General features: G+C 35.4%; 3 protein-coding genes across 5 annotated transcripts; 2 read left to right on the top strand and 1 right to left on the bottom strand.

Annotated features, from left to right (window-relative positions):
* On the top strand, positions 5,878 to 9,365 carry LOC105157258. 2 transcript variants are annotated; one of them, XM_020692407.1, is made up of 8 exons: positions 5,878 to 6,526; positions 6,644 to 6,730; positions 6,892 to 7,104; positions 7,291 to 7,455; positions 7,709 to 7,762; positions 7,893 to 8,039; positions 8,561 to 8,955; positions 9,090 to 9,365. In XM_020692407.1, exons 1-7 carry the CDS (start codon positions 6,221 to 6,223, stop codon positions 8,936 to 8,938), a joined length of 1,350 nt encoding a protein of 449 aa, XP_020548066.1. In that variant the 5' UTR covers positions 5,878 to 6,220; the 3' UTR covers positions 8,939 to 8,955; positions 9,090 to 9,365. The 2 variants fall into 2 exon arrangements, with proteins under 2 accessions (XP_020548066.1, XP_011071926.1); XM_011073624.2 differs by having other exon boundaries at positions 5,879 to 6,526; positions 8,561 to 9,365.
* LOC105157257 (jmjC domain-containing protein 4) lies at positions 11,477 to 16,075 on the bottom strand. 2 transcript variants are annotated; one of them, XM_011073622.2, is made up of 10 exons: positions 15,729 to 16,075; positions 15,493 to 15,648; positions 14,752 to 14,772; positions 14,425 to 14,587; positions 14,175 to 14,292; positions 13,713 to 13,782; positions 13,536 to 13,616; positions 12,541 to 12,597; positions 12,340 to 12,451; positions 11,477 to 11,976 (listed from the first exon to the last, which is right to left on the bottom strand). In XM_011073622.2, the coding sequence occupies exons 1-10, from the start codon at positions 15,936 to 15,938 to the stop codon at positions 11,549 to 11,551; spliced, it is 1,416 nt and encodes a 471-aa protein (XP_011071924.1). In that variant the 5' UTR covers positions 15,939 to 16,075; the 3' UTR covers positions 11,477 to 11,548. The 2 variants fall into 2 exon arrangements, with proteins under 2 accessions (XP_011071924.1, XP_011071925.1); XM_011073623.2 differs by lacking the exon at positions 14,752 to 14,772.
* Positions 16,131 to 18,339, top strand: LOC105157459 (pentatricopeptide repeat-containing protein At1g62350; the record flags this gene model as incomplete). Its single annotated transcript, XM_020692474.1, has 3 exons — positions 16,131 to 16,335; positions 16,565 to 16,899; positions 18,010 to 18,339. Coding segments are annotated over exons 2-3 (642 nt in total), but the record flags the coding sequence as incomplete, so codon positions are not given.

The raw sequence follows: 18,339 nt of genomic DNA, 5'->3' as shown, positions 1-18,339 counted from the left end.
GAGAAATATTATTGATACCTATATACATACCCTAATTAATACCTACATGTTTTAAGTTTAATTTATAATTTAAATAAATTAATTATTTGTTATAAGGTTCTATTATATGAATCGAGCATGAAAATATGAGTTGGTTTCGTTGTTCCTTTTTTTTATATAATTGAGAAAAAAGGACAGCAATAGTGGCAACCTAGCTGCGCTCATACCACTTTATGCTTGAACTTTCACGTTCATCACTTGAACAATCAGTACAAGTACCGGCACCGTCAGCTCAGCGCCATCGAAAACTAATATAGCTCAAAAAACCCCGTAACAGTTCCCAAGTTATATAAAGAGCATATAAACGGTAAAAATTCGAGTCCGTAAAATTGAAATCACACGGTATTAGTATAATATAAGTCCCACTGTTAATGTGACATGGTTTAGCATTTTTCAGACACTTTGCATACAAGAAATTATGATGTGATTGTGGATGGAGGAATCTGTTCTTGCAGGCCACCCAAAACTTTACAGAAAGTTAATGTTTCCACTGAGAAAAAAATAAATAAAGAAATAAATGGTGTGCATAGTGTTGGGTGGTGAGAGTGACCACTTATGGGCCAATTATTCCTGGGAACAGTTACCTAATTCCTTTCCCTGCAGGCAGAGATGTTTGGATGAGAATTATGTGAGTGGGATTGTCTGAAAAGAAGAGATGTAAGAATACAATATGTACATAATTGAAGTAATATTGGTAATTAATAGGTAAAAAGAGGAGGAGATTCAGATCACTCTCAGTCTTCCACACCCCTATAAAGACAACCTATTTTAAGGCCCTCCATACCTTTCTGCTCCTTCCTAAACACAAACTAGTGCTACCACACTACATCCTCATTAATTATATTGAAAATTCTAATTTCAGATCAGCTCCGATCGAATTTGAATCAATAATACAGTAAGTATAATATATTTGTTGTATGATTGGTGTAAGTAAATTATACTTATTATATAATTAATTCAATTCAATTCAATTTTGATTTAAATCATAATTATATGTTCGTTTTTGCGGATATGACCAAAATAATTGTTAGAGTTTTCGACTATTATACATATATACTTCAATATCATACTGAGCAGATATGATCAAATGGTTTATGGTATAATAAATCAGTATCATAGCGATATGTTCTTAAGTTATATTGAAATTGATGACTTTGAAATTATTATATTTCAAATTCCTAGTAATTTCAAGTCTTTTAGTTATAAATATAAATTATATTTTATTAAATAAAAATTATATTTTAAATTATTTTATTATCGAATCATTTAAAAAAATAAAAAAAATCTAAATTCATTAATCCAAACATCCGTGGATTTGGTCTAACATATTAATTACTCAGTTAGGGTTTACAATTAATTATAATTGAATATAATTGGTGATACATAGTCATTAATTGTGATTTAGTACTATTGGTGTACGTAGGTACGATAATTAATTAGGGTTTGGCTAGGATCTTTCAATGCTTAATTAAACCTACGTAGGTATCGATGCTTTTTCATCGTAATTAATCCCACGAGAAAATTATAATTTTTAGACGACGGGTGGTATTTTAATCCTCCAAATTTATTTTGATAATTTTATTTTATAACACTTTAAGAAAATAATTCAATAATTATAAAAAAAATCTGATGTTAAAATCAATATCCAACTAATTAAAAAATAAAATTCTTATTGTTATCTATATTATTTAATTTCCTAAATCGTTAACAAGTAAAATTTTATTTTCAAATTCATTAGCAAATACTTTTTTCTGTGTTAAATAATGTAGATTAACGATCAGAATTAATCTTATTGATTAGTTCAATGCTGATTCTTGCTCGTAGTTATTTTTTGTAGTGTAATTCTGAGAAATATGCGCGTTAAAGACAAGGATGGCTGGAATTAGCTAAAATGGTGAAAAAGTGCACGTGGCAGTTTAATTGGACGCACTTTTTTAGCCATTTTAATTAATTCGGTCTATTTTTGTCCTCGTTTTGGAAAAATTTTAAAATTACTGGATAGAATTACTAAAATTGTAATAATTATAGGACTAAAATTGTAATTTTTCATTAATCGCTTGTGGGAGAAGCATCTAACTAAGCTGAAAATGACATCACATTAGGATTGATTATGACGTCAGGCCCATAATGGGGACAAGAAAATCATGAAAATCTAAATCACCATCATTTTGTGATGCCTTCTACACATTCAAATTTCCCCCTATGTTTTACCCATTGGGGTTGATGTGGAAATAGAATTTTATCCGAGGGCAAATGAGAGATTTCATAGATTGCACAAGAATTGATCAAGAAATAAGTGAAGTGAAAATACGCAATTGCCCTTGTTACATAATATTACTATGATCACCCCCTTGAGATGATATTGGTTAAAACGGTAATTTACCCTCATTATCCTTAAAAAATGTACCTATGCAATTTTTACATTAGTTATTCAGTTCTTTTTTGATCGAAATATTTTAAAATTTTGAACTAACTTGAGCATCAGAAAATTATTGTTCGAAATCTCACAGTGTCTTCGACTCTTATTCATGTCGCAAGCTGATCAAGAAAAAGAAAAAAGAAAGAACAAGACACTCTTATGATGAACTTGGAATTGTTCGGAGTTCTATTAATAGTATAAAAAAATTATAATTTTTTTGTAAGGGGAATTTGGCAATTTTAGTCCTATACGACTCTCTTTTTGGTAATTTTATCCTGTAATTTTAAAAGTTTCTCACATAAAGGACAAAAATGGTCAGAATTTGTAAAAATGCTGGAGAAGTGCACGTGCCCTGCAATTTTAGCAAATTCTGATTATTTTTGTCTTCAATGTGCAGAATCTTTAAAATTACAGAACAAAATTATCAAAATAAATTCATACATGACTAAAATTGCCACCGACTATTATAGGATCAAAATAATAATTTTTCACTATAGTATATGTGTATGATCACTTACATATATAATAGCATAATTATGACATTATTTTTTTCAGAAACAAATATATATGTCTGTGTATCGTACCAACTTTTTTAATACTCAAAATTTACCATTTAATTTCTATCTACCCTTCAAATTTTTTTTTTTTTTTGTTAAAGTAGTAATTTCAATATTTTTTAGTAATCACAGAATTATATTTTTTTTCTCTCAACCCACTACTCTCAGTTTCTCTCACACCCTAGTTGTCCATGTTCCTTTTTGTCACAATATTTATATTTTTAATAAATTCATAATTATAATTTACTTTTTTGCTCTCACCTAACTCCATATTTTTTTTTATTCTCATCGATTTCTTTCTTTCACAAATTTCTATTTTCTCTTTATCTCACACCATAATTTTTTTTTATATGCTCAAAAAACTATGCATCATGACGACTAATATATACATATATATATGTATATATTTATATATAAAAAAAATTGAGAGAGTGAGGGTGTGTGTGTGTGTGTTAAGGGGCAGATTTAGAAGAAGAAAGGTGAAAATATGCTTCTTGTTTTGGAATATATATCATCTTCACTCAAATCAAAGTCTTTTCAGTGTTAAAATCTATTATTATCCTAAGAAACAAGAAACCACATGGATTAAGGCAGGCAAGGAATCAACCACTGCAAAGTCAAAGTGAAAAGTGAAGCATCACAATTCAAAAGGTTGCCATATTTATCATCATCACCCAACCCCTCTTCCTTGCAAAATATTTCACCTTCAATCATAGCATAAATTATAAGTAGCTCTCGTAAAATTTGATATAATTATAAATATTTTAGGATTAAAGATAATTTTTGTCTCCTAATTTCAGGTCATTTTCGTTTTAGTCTCTTAAGTTACTAGGGTTTCATTTTGGTCCCGTAAAACTGAAAAAATTTCAATTTTGATACAAATTTGATTAGGGTTTGCATTGTGATTGGCTGGAAAAGATGATGTGGTGAAGACATGGCCTGAAGTTAGGGGACTAAAACGAGAATAACTTGAAGTTAGGGGATGAAAATTGCCTTTAAGCCTTTTATTTTCAGCCTATTGGTAATTTTTGAAATACCATGGGGGTATTTGTAACTATATCAAATCTTAGGGGAGCTTATTGTAATTTTTTATAAATTATATCAGCACTCCCTAAATACATAATATCATTTACTTTTTATAAAATTACAAGTGCACTCCCTAAAGGGATGTCATAATTTACATGAATGGACGTTTGTGTAAGTTTTTAGTACTATGAAAAGATGTCGACTAAATTATAATTACAACTGAAGTCATCTCGTCCTAAATCTTCAAATGGTGCGAATGACATCGTTTTATATGTTTATTTCTATTGCAGTTCATACGTCGTGACAATATTTTATTTTAATTTTTTCAAATTTTACCCTTTATATTTTCATTAATTTATTTTTAAAGAAAGTTTTTTTTTTATATGGGGTTTTTTTTTTTTTCTTTAAGAAAGTTATTAGTTCAAGCTTGGTAGTAAACTAGGGCCATGAGCATTAAAGGGCATTTACTTGTTCATCATGATGCTCTCTCTTTCATTTATGTATTTGTGTAACTTGTAATCATGCCCTCTAAGAGATGGTCCACCTTACTGCTCACCAAAATTTAACTACAATCATTACCAAGGTACAGTTTGAAAAATTACATTAGCATCCACAGATTTATGGTCTATTTACATAAATTATTATTTTTTTAAATATTATGTATATATTCATAAAAAAATATTGATATTATTTACATAAACTGTCCCTAATTTTTAAAAAATTAAATATACACCCCTAGAAAGTTGAACATCATTACACAAACTACTTATGTATTTTGGCTGACATGGGACGCTACAAAAAGATTATTATTCCCCAAATTATAAATCACTGCGGTATAAAAATTATAGTAAATTATAGCTATCTACCGTAGTTAGACAAAATCGATGTGGAAACTTAAGTTTTGGACACGATTAATCGACATCTACTATGAGTTTACCCGCGACCACAATTTTTAGCTATAGCATTATGTTCTGGCCTTATTTGTAAAAACGACTAATAGTCATTGCACATCCGTAGTTAATTAGTATCCGCCAACGATTTTTTCTTTAAACCATAATAATTAATCACAGTGAAAAAATAATATTTCTTCTAGTGAGAGGATTATGTAATTATGTAAAAGACAAGGAATATATGCGTAAATAAACAATAGATCAGGACTGTAAATATAATTTTCCCCCACTTCTTTTCATCTTTTCTTCCCTACCTTCCTTTTTGTGATCTTTTTTCAAATTTCCTTCCCTCCCTTCTCTTGCTCCACATATTTACATAATACAATCCTCTTATAAGTGAAACTAATGTCCCTAAAAACTTTGGCATCAACAAAAGCGCGTTTGTATATAACAATTCTTGAAAGCGAAAAAATTTCAATGTTTGTATAGCAAAAATATAAGTAAACGATCTGAAACTGTTTTGGTCCAAGCAAGAGAGTGTAAAAGCAAACATATATAGTTCAAAGACATGGAATGCTTTGTGGTCAAGCAAAAGACAACCTCAAACAAGAAAGCAAAAGTTGTTGTTTGCAGATGTGGTAAGTTTCACTGCTAAGCGTTGGAAAATTATCCAAACACGTAGCAAATGTATCACACTTGTTTTGTAATTGATTTGATTTGCACAGATTTAATTTGGGTAAGACTTTTTCGTATAATACATGCTTCAAAATCCAAAAAAAGAGGGGAAACTGAAAAAATAGGCATGGACCAGTACCATTAGAGCAATATTTATGTGTCAGCCTATCAAAGTCCCCATCTAAAAGAAAAAAAAAACCTTTTGACCACAAGCTGTTATGGCTTCACACCCAACTTGTTAAGACACTATTTTAATAACCTCAGCCTGAAGGTTCTCCATGTCAGAACACAGCACCAAGAAACCAGAATCTCACTGTGCCTGTGCGTGTGTAATGTGTGAGAGAGAAAGAGAGAGGGAGGAGAGAGAGAGTTATATAGTTGTTTTCTATCTGTCAATTGAGGTTTTAAAATAAAGTATAGAAATTGGTGAGTTTGAGCAAAGCAAGCCTCTTTTTAACTTTTCCTTTGAATGGTTTCTGCCAGTTTTTTTCTCATTTTCTTGTTTGTATGGAAGTGGTGGTAGCTGCAGTTGAGCTTCCATGGACAAAATTTTGGAATGAGCCCTCTTGTTTCCTTGCAGCTCTCATCACATTACAAGACAACAACAGCAACAAATGCATACAAACACAACCACCTTGTCATCACAAGTAAAAACAAGCACAATTGTACACACAACAAATATGGCTTCTTCCAAATCTCAGACAACCAAACTCCCAATCATTTTCACCTTTGTTTCTTTCCTCTTCATTCTTTCTTCCTCAACTACTTTTGTCTGTTCCAAGCCCCTCGTGTCGACAGACGGCTCCAATAGCCGTCTGCCTGCCCATCAAACATTCCGGCCGCGCCGTGAATTGCACAAGTTGAAGAGAATAAGAAGTTACCTTAGAAAGATCAACAAGCCTGCTGTCAAGACAATTCAGGTACATTTTAAGGTTAATGTCTGATGTTACATCTGTTCTTGAGTATATGTAAGGATGAATGTTTCTTTCTTTCTTTTTTTTTTTTTTCTGACTTTTTATTTGGTTAAAATTTTTCAGAGCCCTGATGGTGATATAATTGATTGCGTTCAATCTCATCTTCAACCAGCTTTTGATCATCCTCAGCTAAAAGGGCAGAAGCCATTGGTACAAAGACTAATCTCTCCTTTCCTCCATAATTTCTTTTCTTACACAAGATTTACTCAAAAACAACAAAAGTACTACTATTCAGACAAATGCAAGAGGGGCAACATCAACATGACTAGATTCTTGATTCCATTTAATTAATTGTGTACATGAAAATGCAGGAGCCACCAGAAAGGCCAAAGGGACACGACTCCGTTGAGTCGATAGCAGAGACGTTACAGTCCTGGAGAGATGCCGGCGAATCATGCCCAGAAGGAACGATTCCAATAAGAAGAATAACAGAGAAAGATGTTTTAAGGGCTAGCACGATTCGTAGATTCGGAAGAAAAATCAGACGGGGCGTCCGTCGAGACACGATGAGCAGCGATCATGAGGTTAGTACTTAGTATCTTAATTTACCAGAGCTGAAAAGTTAATTACCACCTCTGTTTCTTTGCTTCCTACCAAGAAACGTGGTTCTTTAACTAACGCAACGGGACATCGTGTGAAATGTTCCGTACAGAGACAAATTCATATTCCTAACTTGGCTAGTACTAAACTTACAATGTCTTTAATCACAGCATGCAGTGGCATTTGTGAACGGGGATCAGTATTACGGAGCAAAGGCAAGCATAAATGTGTGGGCACCGCGTGTTACCGACCAATATGAATTCAGTCTGTCACAACTATGGGTCATTTCTGGCTCATTCGGGAATGATCTTAATACCATTGAAGCTGGCTGGCAGGTCTGTAACCTCTGTAGTACAAAATTTATGACTAATATCTGCCAACTGACGATGCATTTAGTTGTAACAGCGGAGACCCTCTACAGAATGCTCACTGAAATTGCTGTCTGGTTTACTAAATTTGAATTAATCAGAAATAAATACATTAGTGCGGATAGTCAAGAACGGCCATCAAGTCTTCTATGTATTCCTATAGTTTGAATATGAGATTTGGTGTTGGGAATTCGCTTACACAAATGTTTATACATGTCAGGTCAGCCCGGAGTTATATGGAGACAACTATCCTAGGTTCTTCACGTATTGGACGGTTAGTATCATGACAACATCATTCGTCTAACTTTGTCAAAACAAACACAAACACAGAGACAAGAGGCTTGTGAGCACTGTATATATATGTAATGATAGAAATGAAGTACTAATCCGTCGTTGAACAACAGACTGATGCATATCAAGCAACGGGATGCTACAACTTACTATGTTCAGGCTTTGTCCAAATCAACAACAAAATCGCTATTGGAGCAGCAATATCTCCAAGGTCATCTTACAATGGCAGACAGTTCGATATTGGCATTATGATCTGGAAGGTGTGTATGTTTCGTATTGTATGTTCATACTGTAACAACCAAGTTCATACAATAAACGAGTCAAACTAAGCTATGTTTTCCTTACAATTAGGTAAAGTAGAGAGTTTCTTAGGTGATCAAATCCTTCAGTTTTACTAATTCTTTAGTGAACAAGGATAAAAACAATGCACACACATCAACATTTTAGCAGATTTACCAACCTATGCTAATATTTTATTTCCTACTTCCCACGGTCCTAACATAAAAAAATTGTAAGATTCTCCTCTTTCCCAAAGAGCATAGCTAATCCACCTTTATCTCCCTCGTTCTCATTTATCATTTCCTAGTTAATACGAGCAAGCTTTTGCATGTGTTTGATCACTACTTAATTTAATTATTTCTCAGGTTGTTGTAAATCTTGCTTGTTTGAAGATGTAAGAATTGCAATATAGTCATTTTTGAGCTCTGTTGTTCTCATACTTCAACTCTATCAGCGATTTATGTAACTTAGTCTGCAGTACTAACAGCTTTTCCACGTGTAGGATCCAAAGCACGGGCACTGGTGGCTTGAGTTTGGGTCGGGGCTGCTCGTGGGATATTGGCCATCATTCTTGTTTAGTCATCTACAAAGCCATGCAAGCATGATACAATTTGGTGGGGAGATAGTGAACAGCAGATCAATGGGGTATCACACGTCGACACAAATGGGCAGTGGCCATTTCGCGGATGAAGGATTTGGGAAAGCTTCCTACTTCAGAAACTTGCAAGTCGTAGACTGGGACAACAGCTTGATCCCTTTGTCTAATCTACATCTTTTGGCTGATCATCCAAATTGCTATGATATAAGAGCTGGGAAAAACAATGCTTGGGGGAATTATTTTTACTATGGCGGTCCGGGAAGGAACCCTAGGTGTCCATAATATAAAGAAGAGAATAAGTGAGTTTAATCATGTAGAGATAACCCATTATTATTATTCAGTCAAGTAGTTTGGTTTTCTTGGGTTTTTTTTTTTTTTTTTGGTTTCGGCTTCATTTTTTGAACCTCCTTCGCTAATGGGTTGTACTTGGTAGGTTCTGGGACCTACTAGTCCCGGAAAAAATCACCATCGTCTATGGATGGGGTCTCACTCGATGGATGGTGGTTTGGATCGGAAGCCGACCAAGTACTTCCCCTTCATTTAACCTAGGCTTCTTCTTAATTCACTTTCTACATTCTTTTCAGACAAGAAAAGTCCTTTCCTTCTAAGTTCTAACAGGTTTGATGTTCCCCCTTCAAGAACTTCATGTAAATGTTTGAGTTGTGAAACTGATGATATGTATACAAGAGGTTGTATTTGCTCTTTCTCATCCTTTTCACATCATCTGATGGTGATTCCCTGTCCTTGTAGAAAGCATGTAATTAATTAAGAAAACAAAACCATGGATGTCGAAAAGACTAAAGTACCCTCGATAATCGACTACAATGCCATTTTTCATATCATACATCAGCACAAGTCAACATGGAAATACAACTAATTGTGTGTGCATGCATGTGGGAAACACGGCGAAAGCGCCATACCAACATATCTGGCAGAACTCAAGACGAAAGTTATAATATTAATACTGAGATGACTCACCAAACTAGCTTTCAGACAATGTTTTGCTAAACGAGAGGAGAAAAAACCAGCTATAAAACAAAGACAGAAGGGAAATAAGACAATTGAGTGTATCTCAGTTAGGCCACCAAGACAGGTTTGTTTGTTTGTTGTGATTAGAAAAATCATTAAGGCGCAGTCAACCCAAAAATACATATAATTAAAACGCGCAAACTTCTCCAATCAAGAACCTGTGGATTTTTTCGAGAAACAATTTGATAATAATGAAATAAGACCAAGTAATTCGGAGGCGTTTTGTCTTGTATTACATGCAAGAAGACCATGAAGTTTTGTGTCCTAATAAAGATTTTTGTGTTATCTTAATCACTCGGTTTGGATTGGCCATAGGGCTCTCCTCTTCCAACGGTTACTTGGCCATAAAAAAATGTAATAGTTTGAATGTATTAATACTCTATTCTCACAAAACCAATGCGAGTTCGATGAACCAACGGTCATGATAATGCCACGTCAATATAATGTAAGTCCCACTGCAGACGTAATGTCATCATTGATCATTCTAAAGAAAACCAATTGGCATAAAAAATATAAATTCGACATTTCAGTAACTGATTAGCTGCTTGTGTTTCAAATGAAATAACATCATATTACAGCAAACTGGACAACTGGTCCTAAAATCATAAGAGCAGCCACCCACTTTGACGATGGATGAAAGGAGTGTGTTGGACATGATCGATCAATCTATCAAGAACCTCATGGATCGGAATGATGTCATTTCCATCATTAAGTCAATCCTAGGCCTACTATTGGAACTATTGCAATTTCCAACTACTGTTTAGATGACCCCTGTTGTACCACTGTAAGAGGAAATCAAGATTCTGTTCACTCACTCCAACAGCTCCCCAACTCTCTTTGAAATTTGTTTTTGGAAAGTGTGTTTGTTCAGATGTGGTCAAACAAATGCACCAACACAATAACTACTGGTATTCTCTTTTTCTATTGCAAAGTTTATTTCAGTTTTACATTCGACATATATACATGCTACGTGTATAAGATCTTTGCTAAAATAAAATACACGATGTCATCCTTATACACGTGGCATGTGTATGTCGATATAATTTGCAACAGAAAATCCAATCCGCTGATGAGCAACCCAGACGACCAGACTTAAAGTCCCAACAGTAGAGATGCCAGTGAAGAGAAGAGAAGAGAAAACATCTCTGAAGAGACTATAGAAAGAAAGATTCCACTCAATGTACCTAGGTTGGTTACATGACCTTTCAAAATGAAACAAGAAAGCATTAGATGCCCAAAGAAATAGTGGAAATTTCGACTAGATGCAGAATACGTATCAAAGAACTTTAGGAGAAACAGTGAATCCCATCATCACCAAAATCCGAAAGTTAGATCTTTTAGGAATAACTAGTGGTAATTGTTTCCAAGAATATCACCTATTACCGGTGGTACAGTATGTGAACTACACAAAATACTATGTTTATGGAGTCAATAATTTTCTCAGACCTCTTTTTTCAAGTGTAAGATGTTACAGGAAATAGTAGTTTAACTTTCAACCAATTTAAAGTTTTCTGCAGCGATCATGTGTCCTTCGCTGTCCAGGTACTTTTTCCTTCTCAAGTCATATTTCACATGTGTAATGACTAGGAATGCTTCTGCTAAATGGCAATGAAAGGTACTACTTTTTGTAAAATCATCAGAAATATAAATGCAACAAATTAGTTAAACTGACAATGTCAAGGATGGAGTGTGCTACAATACAGATTTCATACCTTCAACTGTGTAATGACCCCACACGGCAGCAGAATCTCCAAAACGGCGAATTTGTATTACAGTGTACCTCATGAGAACTTTAAGAAATAGAACTCTGCTTAGAAAGCAACAGCCTCAGAAATCGTCACAAGAAGTACAAGCAAATATTCATCAACTTATATTTCCAACTAGCTCGAGAGCACCATCAAGAAAAGTAACTAGCTCGTCAGGATTACAAATACGAGAACCAAAAAGGTCGACAAGATGCTCCTGTTGCACCAAATTTTGACTTGCATTGAAACTTTTTTCACAATGGTTGTACATCATGTTACAAGTTCTTTCCAATGCATTGCAGAACTCCACAAATGAGCGATCCACAATAGTTTCCATGAGATTAATACCATGATTTTCCCACACAGCTACAGATTTCATCTTCAAAGTGATGCATTGGATGCTTTTAAGGTTGAAACGTAAATGCCGAGCTATTTCAGATGAACTCCAGTTGATATTTTTGATATCACTTGCTAGTTGGTAAAGTAGGACCAGATTGGCTATGGCAAAACGAATCATGAAGATGAAAAAATCCCTGAAATCCATGCCTACAAGAAACAGATAGGCAAGAGTAAGGCAGGAAGAATAATTTTGCAAACCAGACAATTCTTGAATGAATTCTTACAAGACAGCACCTATATGTGTAGATCAGTAGTACAAGAGTAGTATCCAGTTCAGTTTCAATTGTGCCAAGTGGCATCTCACCAAAGTCTAATATGGCAGCCTGATCTATTTATCTTCTTTTACTAGATTTAGCAAGGACTCTACTATCAAGCTGATCAATTAAAATGCTGGAGATTCAAAACTTGGGTTTCTCCAGTAAAATTGTATGCATAAGTTGAGACCACGCAGGCTTCTGAAAAGTATGCCACTTTAGTCTTAAGTGATATATATCGTGAACTACAGAATACCTGCATTAGCCGCAAGATTCCTCTGGCAAAGGCACTCAAAATCGTCGCATATGTCCTTTATGTCTTCAATATATCCCTTAGCCTCATGATATTCTCGCAAAAGCAAATCCCACTGGCAAGATGAGATATCGTAAGCGTATACATACCTTTTGCATTATATAAGGCTTGTCCCAGCAGAGTATTTGTATATGATATTCTTACCACCCAGGAAATGTTGTAGGCATTGAACCAGTTGTGATTGATTGATATTGTATCCTCCTGAAAATCATTATTCACTGTTGGCATTGGATTCTTTCTAGTAACAGAAAGATCAACAAATTTCGTGCCAGATAATTACAGGAGCTCTTGCATGGATTGCGAAGAATCTCAGACTGTTAAGTAATTTTAGCACATGACTGAAAATTCAGTTCAGTTATTAGTGAGATTATGTTTGAACTTGATCCCTTTTTTTATTGAGCTAGAGTTTTAAACTTTTTCTTCTATTGCTTGTGACTGGGTTGTAAGAACTTATCTAATTCTTACGGTGTTTTATAATGTTCTCAAAAGAGTGTCGAGAGATATGTAAACTACAAAAATCAAAACATCGTACTTATTATTTATTCACAAACTAAATAGGCTCAAGCCACGAGCCGAATTAACAAGGTTGAGCTAGCTAATTTACTCCAGGACTAGCTCAAGAACAAAAGGAAACTTATTGAACTCAATCCCTACTTATTGAATGTTGAGCTTGAAATTCTTTTGTTCTATAACTTGAGAGTTGGTTGCAAGCATTTATCTTAGAGTGGAACTTAACAGTAAGACCAGCAGACTGCAACTCAGTTATCATATTATCCTTATCGCATATTAGACAGCTTATTTTATTTGGATCACTAGACTAATTTAAACAGTGCCAGTTCTTCCCTCTCTTTGGAGCTGATTTTGATCACCCTGACTCTTCCAAAATTACAGACTGAGACTAAGCTTACGTCTGAAATATAGCGGAATAGAGTGTATATTGAATGTTTCCATGGGCTAAACCAATGAACCGATCCATACACCAAATGAAGTTAATGTAATTGTAACCGTAACTGTATCTACAATGCTCTGTCTTGATGCCTAGTGCATATAAAGATCTCTCCAATACATTCATATAATGTGCAGACTTTATGACCAAATACAATGGAAAAAGAAATTTTAAGTGTACATGGCAAGTTTACCAGATTATGAACTTGATGGTACCACCCACTGGGGACAAAGATGATCTCATTCTGCTCTTGAGTACATTCCCACCAGATCGCCTGGACAAACATAACAATATATGAAAACTTTCCACAAAAATAATAAAAACACTAAGGGAAGATAAGATACACATGCAGTCTTTGTTCGTGACATACCTTCTCAAATCCAGGGTACTTCATTTTGCTAACATCTTCAAAGATGTCATAGACAGACGACTTCATGTATCTAAAGAAAATATAGAAGCATAAGTCATATTTTCAGAATACCAAACAATATTGTTTCAGTGCAGATATAACATTTATTATGGATCTTTTCGTGAGCAGTTGGACACATTTATACAACTGCAGGAACATTTAGTAGTTTTTCGCTGCACCCCATATTCACGTTAACATTGTATTTATGATAGAAAGAAGGGTAGAAGATGCATAACACAGGTTCTGTGTTCAAAAACTTTCCAGTGTTTGCTAAATGAAGATAGAAAGGAGGATGATGCATTCCCTCCTCGTGCCTGTTGCTTCAGGAGTTACTTGTAATTTCACCCTTACTTGATGAACTATGAAATTGTACTCAGAAATTTGTATGGCCGGATTAAAAAAATGAAAAAAAATTACACGTACCTGTCATGCACAAGGTGATGTTGATCTGGGGACAGGAAATACCAGTGTTTCCTGCCACATATATTGGCTGACCAACTATATGACCTGAAAACATCAGCATGAAGAGGTGTCCATGTACCTGCACTTCGATCCAAAGTTTCACACTTCATCTCCAAGATAAAGCATATATATTGAAACAATTTTCAGCATATTAATCAGAAATTATATCGAAGACTGAGAAGAAAAGGTGTTGCTGGCTTTATGCTCGAACCTTTTGCTCCCATGTATACAAAACGATAGTCTGAGCAACTAACTTCATCTCTCTCCTGGTAACTGTCAGGATTATCATGCATATGGTACTTATCAAGGTAGAGATTCAGCCAATCGTCAAGGAAAAAAATTGGTGTCCTGTAGGCAACATATTCCGGATACTCCTGCAAAAACGTTCAATTAGCAAGACAATTCATCAGCATTATGCCATGGATGAAGCTTGTATCTGAAGTGACAAACCTCATAAAAATCACTAAATTAACTTAAGCATTAAACATAAGTACCACGAGAGATACATTTCGAAGACTCCATGCTTAGATATGCTTACCCATAGAGCAAGGACATGGACCTGGAAAAAGGAAGAAGAAAAAAGACCTTATACTTCTCCTTTTTCTTTGTTATTTGCTATAATACGTCATGTTTCACGTAAAACAACTAACAAGGAACAAAGATAATATCTGATCCACCAAAATTAGGAAAAAAAAAACAAAAGAGAACAAAAGAATGCATAACCCAAAATCAAAAAATATCTTACCCAGAATCGAGTTAGATAGTCACCAAAGACGTCAACCATATTCTCTCAAGAGCATTGACAAACAAAAACCATTTTATATTCTTGATCGTCTTCTCCACAAACACAAATTTTGTTATAACACAAAGTAAGACATTGGAAACTAATTACTGCACAGATGTATTTATAAACCTCGAACCATTTGAAATCCTTGAATTAGATAGCATGAACCTCTAACAAGTCATAGTGGACCTGATTACATAAACTCTTCTAAAATTGTATCCTTTCATCTAAAAATCAGTACTCCATTCCCAATTTTTGACTTGATTCTACTACGAAACCAAGTGGAATCTTGAACCATAGTTTGCACTATCAAATTGTCTTTAGAACTTATGTTAGCTAACTGATAGCACTCGTGAACAAATTTCTTTAACAGGAAAGAACAACTCTAATACTCGCATACTCATGAAACAACAAATTACAAACAAAATTCGCTAGCGTTCCAACATACATTTTGACAGAAAACCAAGAAAAGAGCAACCTTTGTTTCAGACACACCTTAACAAAATGCCAATCCTTCAAATACAACAACGAAGTTCCATCAGCCCCACCATTATCAGAACTCCAGAGCTTTAGCCAACGGTCGATGAATTCGGAAACCGACATCTCTATCCTCTTTTGATCCGTAAATTCCCTCGTACCACAATCCGCAACCTACAAAATATAGAGATCATCATCTAATAGTATCCTAAAACAACAAGATATCAGTCGCACGGACGTCCTATAGTGTGTACCTGAACTCTAGAGCCGCCGAAGTGCGTGGAGAAGAAGCGGAGATTGGGTTTTCCGTCATCGGAAACCCAGTCTTTACAGGCCCGCCAATCCTCCGTGAGCCCGGTAAGGATTACGGGCTGGTTTCGAGCCAGATACTTTTCCACAAAATCGCCGTAACTCAGTTCTTTTCCGTTCACCTTCTCCACTTTTTCTCCGATTTTCAGACCCATTCTCTCTCTCTCTCTCTCTCTCTCTCTCTCTCTCTCTCTCTGTGCATAGGCCCAAATTATAGACTGTCTAATTTTTCAGCTGCATGTTAATGGAAGCCCAAATACGAAATTCCCGTTAGACAAAGCCCATTTTTACATCAGAGAGGCCCATCACCATTTAATTCGTTTCCACCCTCTCCATCTCTCACTCTCCTCAGCTTCGGAACCAACATCTATTCTCTTCATTCTCTTCTGCGGAACTCTATTCCCTCGCTGACCTATCAATTTCCTGTATGTATGAAATTTTCTCTCCGTTATACCCGGTCCGGTGAGTTTTTCTAGTTAATCTTTTGCTACGAAGGGCTTTTTCTTTGAAAACACGAAGCAGCTGGATTCAGAATGGTCTGGATGAACTCGGGTAAGTGTCCGAACTGCGTGGAAGTATTAAGGTATTGCTGTAAATTTGGAAATGGGGACCAAAATTGCACTTATTCCATATTTGTGCCCCACCACAATTAGGAATGGTTTCTCAGTCTTATTGACACTCTATAAGTTAGTTTGAACTTGGGATATTAGAAATCAGGTGTTTTTAGCTTTGGATGATTTGTTTGAGGCTTGCAATAAAAGCTTAATTTGTTTTTCCTCAGTTGCACAATCTTTTTCCTGGTGAATGTCGCGTCAAGGTCAGAAACTGCTATGGCAGGCCTCAGGTCGAATGTTGCTGCACTCTAACCCACTTAAAACTAACACTAGAAATGTCGTAATGGGAGCAGCATCTAGCCCTAGCTTGTCGATATGGCGGCGGAAGAAGGAAATGGGAAAGGAGGGGTTAATGGTGGCGAAAGAGCTCAAGCGCCTGCAGAGCCACCCATTGCGGTTTGACCGGTTCATGAAAACCCATGTTTCCCGCCTCCTCAAATCCGATCTTGTTGCAGTCCTTGCCGAGTTTCAACGCCAAAACCTCGTCCCTCTCTGCATGAAGGTCACACTATATGTTATCAGTCTTTTGAATTTAATTTGTGGAATCTGCCTTGATGAAATCGCATAATGTCCTCATAAAGATGGTTGTCTCCCTCTTCTCTCTTTAATGTCACTGCACAGGGAGACATAGATTGAATTTTAGTCATAGAATGATCAATCTGTGGTGGTTGTAGTTGTGAAGTGCACAGATTGAGTGATTAATTGACAATTAAGGATTCATCATTAACATATTTTGTAAGAATAGAGGTGCTATCTGTACTTTTAATCGACTTGATTGCACTTTGAAATTTGTTTGAGTCTTTGGATTGACTTTTCGATTGTTCACAGTTGTAGTTGTATTCTGTTATGGGAATTGTGATCAACATTCTTCTATTAGTTTGGATCTAAAATTATGATGTAGAGAGGGATATTCTCATAAAGTAATTAGTCGGAGATAGAACGAGTAAGAGGGGATGTTGAATGTTATATCTGTTGCATTATGATAATGGAAAATCCAGGTTGCAATTTCTGCTGCACTGAGAAATATTGGTGAGTGAGAGTTTTCATAAGGGTTAGACTGGCTTGCTTGATCTGATGTATTTTGTTGACCTTAGAGGGACGAGTATCATTAATTCAAGATGTCTGTCATGTAATTGTGGCATCAGCATCGTCATAAATTTTGTGGTGCTTCATGGAGATTGAACACTTTATGCCTGTGATTCTTTTTAATTTCTAGGTGTGAAGCATGTTTATTTTCATCTTGTTTGCCATCTGCGTGCTTCACTTAATTGTGTGAGCACCGACAAGGAGATTTTTGTCAGACTTTGCCCTGAGAGAAATGGCATATGGACTATCGTAGTAAATGGATTTAAGGAGGACGAGTTATGACCGATTTCAGGATGACCTTCTGTGAGAGTTGAACTGCATAGTTGGAACAGTGGCTAGTTTGAAAGTGAATTGTGGTTACTGGTTATCAAGATAATCTTCGCCCTTTATGTTTGGTATCCTGAGTTCCATTCCTATATGTTAATTTTGTTCCCTCCATTGTCTTTTCATGACTGTTTAAATTGACATTAACTGCAAGCAGTACCCAGACTTCACATAACTGATTGACTTGCATTTTCTCTGGCAGTTGTATGATGTGGTGCGGAAGGAAACATGGTATCGGCCGGATATGTTCTTCTACAGGGATATGCTCATGATGCTTGCCAGAAACAAAAAGGTTAATGAAGCAAGGACAGTATGGAATGATTTGAAGAGAGAGGAAGTCCTTTTTGATCAGCATACCTTTGGAGACCTTATTAGGGCCTTTCTCGACAGTGGATTGCCAGATGAAGCGATGCGAATATATGATGAAATGAGAAGTTCCCCAGACCCCCCACTATCTTTGCCTTATCGCGTCATACTGAAAGGGCTAATCCCGTACCCTGAATTGAGGGAGAAGGTGAAGGATGACTTCTTG

This window comes from Sesamum indicum, linkage group LG3 (assembly GCF_000512975.1).
Source record: "Sesamum indicum cultivar Zhongzhi No. 13 linkage group LG3, S_indicum_v1.0, whole genome shotgun sequence".
Classification (NCBI taxonomy): domain Eukaryota; kingdom Viridiplantae; phylum Streptophyta; class Magnoliopsida; order Lamiales; family Pedaliaceae; genus Sesamum; species Sesamum indicum.
Note: the sequence above shows the minus strand (reverse complement) of the source record. Positions and strands in the feature narration are given on the sequence as shown.

Coding starts and splice junctions, on each gene's coding strand:
- LOC105157258 (XM_020692407.1), top strand. CDS start 6,221: ATGCATACAAACACAACCACCTTGTCATCACAAGTAAAAACAAGCACA. Junction 6,731..6,891: donor TAAAAGGGCAGAAGCCATTG/GTACAAAGACTA, acceptor ATGAAAATGCAG/GAGCCACCAGAAAGGCCAAA. Junction 7,763..7,892: donor GGTTCTTCACGTATTGGACG/GTTAGTATCATG, acceptor GTTGAACAACAG/ACTGATGCATATCAAGCAAC.
- LOC105157257 (XM_011073622.2), bottom strand. CDS start 15,938: ATGGGTCTGAAAATCGGAGAAAAAGTGGAGAAGGTGAACGGAAAAGAA. Junction 14,773..15,492: donor AGGATTGGCATTTTGTTAAG/GTGTGTCTGAAA, acceptor TCCTTTTTCCAG/GTCCATGTCCTTGCTCTATG. Junction 14,293..14,424: donor TGTATACATGGGAGCAAAAG/GTTCGAGCATAA, acceptor ATCGAAGTGCAG/GTACATGGACACCTCTTCAT.